A 12,086-nucleotide genomic window follows, 5' to 3' on the forward strand; every position below is an offset into this window, starting at 1 on the left:
CACAGTTTTGAAGTGTCTGCAGATACAGGACTTGCCATCTTTGGATTATTTTTCTTCTGCTTTTGCACCTGTTTCTCTGAAGTGTTAGTCCTAGTTAATGTCACTGTCTCTTTTTGTAGCCTACCTAAAATCTGGAGAGTGCCTAACATTGTTTGCCTACTAGTTGGTGCTTTTTTTAAAAAAAGAAACCAAACAAGAAATGTTTTCCTTAAGTTTTATGTAAGTAACATATACATGTCTTCTGTTTTTGAATCCTTTCAGGTGAATAACTCAACTTGGTTTTCCCTTATCTCATTTTGGGTGGAGCAATGTCAGAAAAAGATGCTTACATGTTTTTAGCTGGCTTTCAGGTTACTCAAGGTAACCAGTTACTTGTTCAAGTGTTCTTGACTTTGGTTCTGCTTCTCCTTCAGCTCACGTAGCATAGTAGTGACCAGAAAGAGACACATGAACATAAAATTCTTGTAGAGAAGGTGTGTTCACCTTTTAACTGTGGGTTGTGATGGTAGAGTCTGAAAACTGTGGATGCAACACAGCAGAGTTGGCTTTGCCTTTAATGGTTCCTTCAGTACAAGCTGGAAATTAGGTGTTAGCATCCATGCACAGATTGACCTTCTAAAGGATAAGGACCACGTGAATTTATTCCATTCCCCTATATGAATTCGTTTTAGAGACAAAGCATAGTGTTGGTGTTGGTGCTGATTTAGGAATTCAGGAACAGTGTTCTCTTCGCTTAGAGCTTTACTGGAAAGGGCAATGCCACAATGGTATCATTTTTCATTTACTAATACATGATAATTTTTCATTTACTGAAACAATTTAGGTGGCGTGACATACTCACAGCTGCTTCCTGAAGTACATAGGAAGGATTGTGGACTCTATTTTTCTGAGGCAGACTTGGTTTTAAAAAAGTGAAATGTTAGTTCCCTAAGTATGAATTAATGCTTTTCCTGAGCAGAAGATGGAAATGTCAACTACAAAGTAATGGTGCTTATGTAGAGTTGGCTTTTTCAGTGGAAAGATACACATCTGCTTTTAAAAATTTTGACTATATTGTCTCCAGTATTCTAGCACGGAAATTTATGTCAGTATGGTTAATGTGTTTAAGTGACAGAGGCAATTACCATTTACATAAAACATTTCTGAACAGCATTAAAACTAAACTGATTCCTGTTTAAAAGTAGGTCTATTTAAAGTTTAGGTCCTGCTGGGGTTGGCATGCAGAGAGGACACAAATCTTGGCTCTGGTACTAAGTTTAGTAGGAATGGAAGCAGATGCACCTCTGAGGTTGCCAACTTTGAGCCTTTGGTTCTGACTTGCCCGTGTTTGGGTTGGGACAGTGCCAAGATACTTTCTGAGGCTGGGTGGGTGCTCACTACCTGTGTACAGTATGTGCTTACCTGCTTAATATCCGTGTGCTCCTCTGCGTGCATACAGGACAGCTGGGAAATGGGCATGGTAGTTCTGGATTTCAGTGCCGGCATGGGCTGTAACTCTGTCAGTTCCTCTGATACGCTGGGACAGGATGCTCCCTACAGGCACATCTGTGATGCCATGGTCCTTCTGGGGAGCACATGGAAGTGGGAGAGATCTGCTTCAGAGGAATCTCTCAGCAGATCACCAAGTGCTGCTGTTACTTGAACTTCTTTGAACTGAAAGGGATAAACATTATATTGTGTGTAACAAAGCAGAGGGAGTAATTTTGCCTGAAATGTTCATAGCAAATACGTTCAAAATAAGTGCATGGATTTCTGTTTGTCACATGTGAACTAATGTAAGACTGAAAAGGTCATTGTGGGCTGAGTTGAGCTGGGTTGAACCTTCCTTTGTTTCCCCTGAGGCTTCTGTGGAGGCACCCAGAGATAAGGTTCCTCCTGCTCTGAACATCTGAGTATCGGGAGAGATGTTGCCAGCCAGTACTTGCTGTGTTAATCTTTTTTTGCCAGAGTTGGGATTTTGCTGGGACTACATTTGCTCTGAGCAAGAGAGGAGTTTGAAGTGTGGTGCAGGCAGCAAATACTCATCTTTCTTCCTCCCACTCTCCAGCAACTACCAGCTCTTTCTGCAGAACCTGAGAGCTCCTTTGATTTGCAAGTACTGCAGCAGATTTGGGAGGAAGCTTTTGCTGCTGTAGACAAACCAGAATGTATTTTTGCTGCTTGGCAGCATACTTAGTGAATGTCACTTGTAGCATCTTAATTCTCTTGGTCAATTTTACAAGGAATTTGCAAGGCCTGAACAGCTGTGAATAGGACGACATGGAAAGTCCTGTTGTATTGGATTTCCTAAAAAAGTGTTCAGCCTTGTTTCAGTCTCAGTGATTCACTGTCAGAGGGCTGCTGACATCTGTACTCAGATGTCTTTTGCCACCAGTCTTTGAGAACAAAGAGTAGTGCTGGAGATTATTTTTATACTTTGAGAGATCATCTGTTGAGATCGTGCTTGGGCACAACTCATAATCAATTCTTTTGTAAGTGAAGCCAGTATATGCTGAAGTATTCACCACTCACATGTGGGAATTAAGTTACTTTTAAGCTGTCCTTACAACCACTTTCTCCATGTAAAGTATGAAGCTGTAAACAGGGTTTATGTATTTTCAGTGTCAGATATTCAGAGGCAGTGTTACGCTTTGGTTGGAAGAGACATCTGGGACTTGGAATATCTTTCAGCTGTTCCAGATGCCGCTTTTGACTTGCTCCCTGGCCTTTTCACTGCTCAGTATTTCAGCTCCTGAGACTTGTCAACTGTTCTGCATTTCTTTGTCCATCTTGCATCACTTGACCCTTTCAGCTATCAGAGGCTCTTTACTGCCTTGTCTGTAGTTTTTTAAGCTTCTCCAGATAGTTACAGCTGATTTTCCGCTGTATGCAGTTTACCTCTAGCATTGCCAGTTGTGCAGAATAAGACACTTGAAATGGGAGTCTGGGCAGAAACCTGGAAGATAAAGGACCACTTCATTCTAATAATCATAGAACAGTTTTGAGTTGGAAGGGACCTTTTAAAGGTCACCTAGTTCAACCCCTGTGCAATGAACAGGGACACCTTCACTTTTCCAATCACTTTGGTAGCAGCAACCTTGTCTTGCAACTGTGTGCTGCCATGTGACGAAAAAGCTGAGGGGATATATAATAGTAATGGGTAACATGCAAAAGCATAACAGAGACTGTTACCCTTGGAAGTTGTTTCTAAAGTTCTTCAAAACCCTTCCCTGTGCCATGACATTTTGCAGCCACTCCTAAATCAGACATGGTGTATCTGTACTTGAGAAAGATACCCAGACAGATTGCGTGCAAATGCTTGTGGGTTACACAAGTCTTCTGCAGGTGGAGTCCATCTCCACCCAAAACAGGTAGTGGGATTAGGAAGCGATGGAGAGAACTAGGTGTCAGAAGAGAATCCATCATAAAAAAAGTGTTCTTGGCAGTGCAGTTTTGTTATGGGTCCTGCTGCCACAGCAGTGGTGGGAGGACAAGAATGGATTTGCTCAAAAGCTGATGTGTGGATTTAAACAGAATAGGACCGAATTGCAAGGGCAGCAAAAGTTAAAGCTCTGAAAATTACTCCAAATGCTGATCTGACAGTGTGATGTTGCAGTAACAGAACTGCTGCAGTTGCTTTGCTTTTACAAAACTAGTGTACATGTTTTACTACCACTAGTCACAATCACAGGAAAGAAATATACACATGCAGAAGTGGATGTTTTCAAAAGTGCCTGACCGAACTTGTTAACTAATTCCTGTTGTAATTCACAAGAAATGGAATGTCTTCTAAATCCTCTAGTCCCGTTCTAGCTGGGCTGTTTATAGCTGTGCTTGAATTCCTATAAGAAAACAGAAGACTTGTAGAGGTTTGGCTGGTCTTAAGAATATCTGTTAGATGGTTCTGACATGAAAATGCAAATCAGGTACTAAAGAGTTGTATTTGACTAAGGCCTCAATTTTCTGGCAAAATTATTGGGTCTTGGTTTTCGAACTGATCCCAAAATATATTGCAAAAGTAATGGAAGTCTTTCCATTGGCTTCACCAGGCAGTGAATCTCACCTGCTACAGTCTTACTGGTGAGAACACCTCTCACAAATTTTTTATTTTACCTAAGGAGTAATTATTTAGGCCTTGGAATTAAAATTCTTTCAAGCAAAATATATCCAGGCTGTCCCTGTTAGGACAAAAGCGAGGGTGAGGAATGCAGAACAGCCAGATTATGATCTGTGCCTAGGAACATTACTGCCAGTAGTACAAGAGGTTTCTCAGATGTCTTGGAAAACCTTTTGGATAAATGTATAATGTCTGTTCTAAAAATTTGTGGAGGAAAGCTACTGGCAAGTGCACTGCTGCAGGTTTTGGAAAAGAGCAAGACTGGAATGCTGTAAAATCTCTTCTTGCAGTGACAGAAACCGAGACTTGCTACATGCAGTGTAAAAATGGTTGCTAAGCACAAACAGAAAGTTAGCTTTCTTATTAAGTATGCTTTTACCTCTTTGACATGTTTTTCCTTCTATGTGCAACATCCTTTTGACACAAGAGACGAGTACCAACTGATTTGAAGTACCCTGATGGTGGGAAATAGGCCAGTCTTCTGCTTCCTGCAGCAATTGCTTACAAACTCACTCCTCGGTTGCATCAGAGATTCAGGTGTCTTGAGACATCTTACTAGAAAATGAATGCTGACAATGTTTTCACATACTAAATGGTTTTAAGAAGTTGCTACTCAGCAAGACTAAATCAAAATTAAATAAAAGGAAACTTGCTGGTCAGAGGCAGGAACTCTGTACCTGAGAGACACTGATAATCTTAAACTCAGGCACTTAAGCTCTGTATAGCTCATCATAAATAAGTAGAAGGGAACCCAGAATTAGATGTCACTTGGAAAGTGATATAAGTGTGGAAGTATTAATCTGATTTTATAGAGAACCATTGTGTCACAAAGACTGTTAGGAATTCTGCGTGTGCGTGGGTGCGCACACATATTTGGCAGATGCATTCATCAATAACCAAGCCAATTGTTGCTGCAGAATTGCTGCCTTTTACTAGCTATCTGTCCATGTGCCTGACGTGGAAAAGACAACATGTCTGTGCAGTGTTGTGTGTGCCTGCCCTTTTGTGAGGGCAAGAGAATTCGGTGGTGCGGCAGGCTGAAGGGGTACGGTTCCGGGGCAGCAGGCACTCCGGCGGCCTCCCACATTTATCCATTTTGTGCTGGGTGACATTAGGCTGTAAAGAACAGCATTTGAGCAGTGGCAAAGATGAATAATTACTGCAAGTGACCTCTGCTGATGTTTTGGATGCTTGAAATGTGCTATCTTGGCCATGAGAAATTTCAGTGAGAAGAAAAACACTGACTGCAGACCACTGGGGTTTCTTGCCAAACAGATCATCTTCATGCAGTCCTATGACTATTCTTGTAACTGGCTTTGTGTGCTTTAATGAGTTTCTCTGACTCTTTCCTGGCAAAATGCTGGGATCTGGGGGAGCTGCCCAATTCCATAATTCAAGTATTGAGTGAGTGGTAGCTGAGGAGAAACACTTCCCTGCTTTCTGTGCCTGCCACCGGCACAGACCTTCCACACTGGCAAGGAGAGCCTAAGTGCAGTTAGCTGCCTTCTAGACAGAGCAGTGAGAGAGGCAAGTGGCTTTACGGGAGCAGAAACAGGTTGGATTGAGGCCAGCAGTGGTAAATGTTGATGGTCTCCATGGACCAGGAGATGTTGATGCAGAGCCAATGTGTCAGGGAACATTTCTCATTTTGTTTGCTTTGCACTCCTGATGTCCAGACAGGCCCAGGAGAATGAGCCCACAGGCAGCCCCAAATGAATATATTGTATAGAATTTATTAAGTTCTGGTCATTACCTAAACTGGAGGCTGGCCAAGTCAGTAGAGTTGACTCTGGCAGCAAGTACAAGTTGTGTTTCCTGTTGAGAAGATGAGTTTGAGAAATATTCTCATTTAGTGCTTGAAAATGCATGGCTTTCTGCCTTGTCTTATGAGGCCGAGAGGACTTGGAGTATGTTGATGTAATTCCACACTTTGTCATGTGTTGTTTACATACTGTTTGCACCTCACTGTTCTCTGCATCAGTGCCAGCACCCTGATATTTCTGCAATTTATTTTTATGATCTTAGTGTTGAAACAGCTGTAAAAACAAGCAGTGTGAAAGTGAGCCAGCTGCTGGAATTTCTGATTCCAAGTCTGGTTTGTAGTAGGCAGACATTGGAAGGGAAGGATATATGAAAACAACAAATATACTTTATCTCAGGACCAAATGCAAACAAGTTAGGTGGCTGAATTTTTAACTGCTGAAGAGAATTAAATCACTAATGAATGAAATAATACAGCTTTTTTTGTACAGAGCATGTCCAAGGATATACTACTGCTTTAAAGGAGATCTTACCCTGTAGAGCAGTAGAACTATCATCTCTCCTACACCTCATTTGTTTTAGTGTTGCAGAAATAGTTTGATAGACATCAGACAAAGAGATGGGGATGTACTAACACTTTCCTTGGCGAGGTAAAATCCATATACTTCGTATACTGGTGTCAGCACCATTGGCGTGTGACTTTGTGAAACAAAATAAAAAATAGTCTTTCATCCAAGCAGCTAATTGTTTTTGACTTTGGTATTTAGATTCTTGTTTATGGTCCAAGTGTAATAGGGACCCAATGTCTTCAGCACTGCAGTGATACATACAGATACTGTACTTAAACTCCTCCTTGAGGCTCACCCAGGCAGCAGAGATGAACTGATGAGCTTAGCAGTTGTGCAGCAAGGAGCACAGGGTAGCCTACGGGTAATGATTTTGTTCCTTTTTTCAGTTCCAGTAATTTATCTGCTGTTTACAATGCTTTCTGTAAAATACTTGCTAATTCACTTTCTAAGGGTCTGAGTTGGAGGGCAGCTTCTTGGTATCTACTTAGTTCCACCCAAAAACCAGCAGCATCCAGGAGATTCCCGCTCGTAATCAGAAAATGCCAATTATGAGTTGGGTGCGTTTCCTTTTGTGTGGTCTGAGGACTTGTCATCTGGTTCATTGTTGTTCTCGCAACTGTAACCACAGACAGACACACACACAAAAAATCTTGATCTGCTCAGAAAGCCAGACACATTTGTATGTTTTGTGGGGACACTTTGCTCAAGTAAATCTCACAGTACAAGTGTTCTGGGTGACTCTAGGTGAACCCTAAAGAGGCAGGAGAAAGATTGCCTTTCTCTGAGAAGAATACCCAGTGATTGAAATTTTGATCCTGCAGTTCGTACTCCGCTGAAACCTCAGTGCTTGTGTTGAGACCTGTTAACCTCAGTGGCACAGGGCAGCGAGGAGTTGTAATCATGGCAATCAGATTCCAGGATCCAGCCCAAATCAGGGACATGACAACGAGACTGTGTGTGGGTATTAAAAGAAAAAACTGTAAACACACAGCAGAGATGGAAGCTGGAGAAGTTGTTCCAAAGGAGGATGTGTGAGCAGTAGGAAGAAGGGAGCCAAAGGAAAAAAGGGCTGAAAAACACTTCTGGCTGCAATCTATTGATTTCTTCTTGTATTGTGATTTATTTTATGGTGATGTAACACTATCCAGACAAAGTACTTGGATTAATTGTCAGAGGGATGCTTTCATCTGTCAAATGAGTGTTATCTGCATTTCTAGTCTGCCTTAGAAGCTGAGTACATCCCTTTGCAATCCCAATGCCCATTCACTATGTTCAGTAAAGGTATTGTTGCTGTGTAGGGGACCAGAGCAGGAGTGCAAGGCTTGGACTCACCAACCTACTTTGCCAAATCAGGACACGAAATTTCAGTCTAGATATCCTTAGTCAGAGATGTCTGCTTCCTGCAGTGTCAAGAATATTCCATTCTTTTCCCAACCTGGTGTTTGGAAACAAAACACTACCTATGAAGCCAGCTTTTCTGGGCCCTAACAGCTGTGCAAGCTTCTGATGAGGCAAGAAAGATTGCCAGTGGTAGTCTGGAAAGAAGAGAAACATATTGTTCTTCAAGCACTTACTGACAGTGAAATTTCACCATTGATTTTGCACACTGCTGTGTTTGTGGTCAAAGTCACATTTTATTCTGTTTAGGTATAAACTCTTTGGCACATGTAGGTTTTGGTTTGATTTGGATTTTGACTGGAAATACCAAAACTTGCAACTCAAAAGCCTGTGTTTGTGCTCTAGACTTAATAAGGGATCAAGAAAAGCTTTTTGACCATGAAGGTTAAGCACATTACTACGTGATTATATGTACAAAATCCATCAGTAAGAGTCATGACTGTCCAGAAATGGTTAGAAGGTATAGTTTTAATAAGGCCAAAATGCCACATGAAATTTACAGTTCAGCTCTAGTTTTGACACAGTTCTTGTTGCCTTAAGATGGGCCAAAATTCTTCATGATTTGCCAGATGTATATAACAAATGTCTGGGCACAGACTCACTTCAGTCAGGGCTTGCTTGTGTGAGGTGATGTGCAGCTATTCTTGCATTTACTGTCACCATTCCTTTAAGTGGACTTCAGTAAAATGAACAACAACAATAACAAAAAAAGCCTGCTTGTCTGGTGGGGTAAAATTAAGCTTTGGTGAAGCAGAGGCTTTTTTAACATTTCTCTGAAAGTCCCAAGCCTGCCAAGGAATTGTAAATGGGGACCTCCAGTAGTCAGCTGCTTTCCTTAGTATGAGGAAGTACTGTAAGTTCACTCCTTGTTACTGCCTGTAATCCAGCAGAACTCGCCTCTAGAAACAGCTGATGTCTTCTTCAGTGCTGGTCAAAATGTCTTGCGCAGCAGTTGAACAGAGCTTTTGCCTCTTGCCTGCTTTTTAGCAGTTCATTATTATTTTAGTATTTTATAGGTGAGTAGTAATTCTCTCAGCTGATGGGGTGCTGGTATGAGAACAAGCAGGCCGATGGCAAATGCTTTTCTAACACACTTTTGTAGTCAAGGCATGTTTCTTTTACAGCTGTGTTGAAAGGAGCAAGTTACTACCTGGATAATAATCTAATTATTTTACCTTTTCCTCTTGTTTGCCCAACAGGAGAGTTGCCCATTCCCAGTATGGAAGAACACAATGGCTCTTCAGAGACTCCTGCCCTGAGCCAAGGGCGGCACATTGCTATCAAGTGTGGGTGGCTGCGGAAGCAGGGGGGCTTCGTCAAGACCTGGCACACGCGCTGGTTTGTCCTCAAGGGGGACCAGCTCTACTATTTCAAAGATGAAGATGAAACCAAGCCCTTGGTAAGTGTAAGGAGGAGACAGGATGGGAGGTCAGGGAGTAAAGTAAGTTAATGCAAGCAGAATTGTCTGGTGTGTGAAGCACTGAACTTCTCCACCTCTGTCACTGACTCAGTGTTGCATTTGGGATTTTGATTACACTGAGTCAGGCCCTGGCAGTTAGTGTGGTTTCCCCATCAGGCTCATTTCTAAAACTTCCTTTCTCAGTTCAAGTTTTCTCATTTCTGCATTTTAAAGGGAAAGAAGTATGCAGGAAGTAGCAAAAGTTATCAGTCAGATGCCCTTGACTGAGGCAGATGCATAAGCTGTATTTGAAAAGATACTGCTTGTGGGTTTTTTTGGTTTGTTGTTGTTTTTTTCTGCTTACTATGCAGAGTATCCCTGCTTTGTGTCTTCCCAAATAACACCCTAGCCTGAATACATTGCCATCTGTAATATGGAACAGACTGGTGTCTGTCTGCCTGGTTCTGTTGTGGCGATTTAGTGCTCCTTAATCCTCATTTCTCCTGCTATCTATTTAGCTTTTTCACTAGCATGCTTCAGGGCTGCCTATCCCCAGAGTGCCATAGGAGTAGAGTTAAGTAGTGCTACCTCTTGGGTCAGGGCAGGCCTGAGCCTCTTAGGGTCTCCTGCTAGCATCTACAGGAGTATGATAGTCTCATGTATTAATGATTTTCCAGATGTTTGTGACGTTAGAAAAAGGCTTTGACATCTGGGAGTTACTTCTGTGCAGGTACTAAAATGTGATCATCACAGCCGTATTTTTTATGGCTATGAAATTTCTGGTGGTCTACCTTTTGTATGGAATTTCACAGGGAGTTCTCAGAGATGTAAAACCCATCTAATCCAGCTTCCTGTATGGAACAGGTCATGACACTTGGCCGAGCTTTACAGCTTGCATTATGGTGCACGTGTTAAGAAAAGTATTCAGTCTTGAGGTAATGGTTTCCAAATTGTGAATTAATTTCTAAGTACCTATTTCACTGCCTTGGTAGCTGTTTCCCATAAAATTATCTCAGATAGTTATTATTTGATAGGTTAATCAAATAACACACTGCTTATTTACACAAATTATATGATAAGATGACTGCTTTGAGTATGAAATAGTTAATAATTTTTGGGAAATTCAGCATATCTTCCACTATATATATTTTGTTAATCAAGAGTGTAAAAAGCAGCCATCATAGTAAAATGTTTGTGGGCCAGATCCTGGGTTTCCAGAATATAACTCTGCTTTCTAGCACTTGATCTCTGCCAGAATGTTTGCATGCAAAGACTTCATGGCTTTTTGAGAGGTGGCACAATGCCATGTTTCATGGAACTTTCTACAGCTCAGAGCCCAATTTATCTTCTTGTCCATCTGCTACTGACCTGTGGGATGGCTTCAGAATATCCTACTGACTTTGCTACTTCCCTTTTGTGAAATGGAGGTGGTGATTCTGATCTGATACTTGTGATAGGTTAGGGTAGCAGTTTGTGAAATAACTAAGAGCTTATTTGAATTTTCCACTTCAGTCTCGAGCAAGTTCATAAGGACACTTAGAAATACAAAATGGGGTTGGAAAAGTGCTGAGAGAAGTATAACTTAAAATATGCCAGTGGGTTTGGAAAATTAATGGGCCTGTCCAAATTAAGATCAGTCAATATCTTACCTTGGTGTAGCTTTTGAAATGTTTCTGAAACAAACTGCGTAAGTGTCAGTGCCTGAAATATGTCCCAGGTTCAATGCCATAACAGAACTATTTTTTTCCCATTACATTGAAGGGTTTGCTGCATTAACTTTGACAAGAAAATCACTATGACCTTCTGGAAACCCTGTTGTTCTTGCTGTGGAGAGCTAAAGCAAAGAACTCCTCTGATACTGCGAATTTTCAGTGCACAGGGATATTAGGAAATGGCAAGCATATATTGTTATATTGGATCTATATTTAGGATAAATGCCTCTTTGTTTACTACTGACTTGTACAGTCTGTACAATTCACAGATGTGCAGTAATTCTTTTAGACAATAATATAATGGAAGAAACTTAATGAGGTTTTTTTTCCAAATCAGATTTTAGGTTTTATTTTTCTTTCTGGTTGGTTGTGTTTGGAGGGAGGCAGAGAGCAGTGATTGCTCATACTGAGAAACATTCTAATTGCACACCTTGTGTATATATATATTTATAGATGGTGGAAGAACTACAGTAGGAGAGGACAAGACAAGCAGTGAGCTTATGTTCATAGCTCATATTCATGTTAATATGAGTTAGAGAAAAGCAGAATCCAGTTTCTGGTGCAAATTCAGTGGGTGTCCTGAGCACCAGTCTGCTTAACATTTGGTCTTGGCTTCTGTTCAGTCAAGAACAGATATTATGCCATGGTGTTTGTATTTTTGAAAGTTAGGGAGATATGAATGGAGCTGAATTTCAGAAAAATATTATGATCTGGCAGACTTTATTCTCCAAGTGACTGTGTATAATGGGAGTAAAGAGAAGGAGGAACATTTTGTGTCTCAACCATCAGTAAATGCTTTGGAATTCCTGAAGCAGGCTCATTTCCTGCTCATAATAGAGATAGCTACCACATAGGCTTTAGTCTGTGTACATCTCCTTGGCATCAAGGCTATTAAATTTAAAAGTCTTCAGCTGTCAGTGTGACTGTGGGGAATTGCCTCTGCCAGCCTGTGCCTATAGGCACACAGAGCTAGTGAAGAACAACAGAAGAAAAAGCAGTGCACAGCTGTTAGTCTTACAGTCAAGGTCAGTGAATTGTCATTGACTGATTGTTATCATCAAACACATGAATCTTTCCCTTGTAATGTTTTATCAATAAATTAGCATCTACCTTTTGCTCTGATATCCCTGAAATATCTCTCAGGATCTGGC

General features: G+C 41.2%; 1 protein-coding gene across 2 annotated transcripts in view; it reads left to right on the top strand.

Annotated features, from left to right (window-relative positions):
• Window positions 1-12,086, top strand: part of ARHGAP24 (Rho GTPase activating protein 24) — a 184,716-nt gene that overhangs the window by 21,137 nt on the left and 151,493 nt on the right. For both annotated transcript variants that reach the window (XM_048304522.1, XM_048304523.1), the window contains exon 2: window positions 9,024-9,223. In XM_048304522.1, the coding sequence (XP_048160479.1) occupies window positions 9,044-9,223 (180 nt within the window). In that variant the 5' untranslated portion in view covers window positions 9,024-9,043. The remainder of the gene's footprint in view (window positions 1-9,023; window positions 9,224-12,086) is intronic.

The sequence above is a fragment of the Corvus hawaiiensis genome, chromosome 5, assembly GCF_020740725.1.
Source record: "Corvus hawaiiensis isolate bCorHaw1 chromosome 5, bCorHaw1.pri.cur, whole genome shotgun sequence".
NCBI classification, from domain to species: Eukaryota; Metazoa; Chordata; class Aves; order Passeriformes; family Corvidae; genus Corvus; species Corvus hawaiiensis.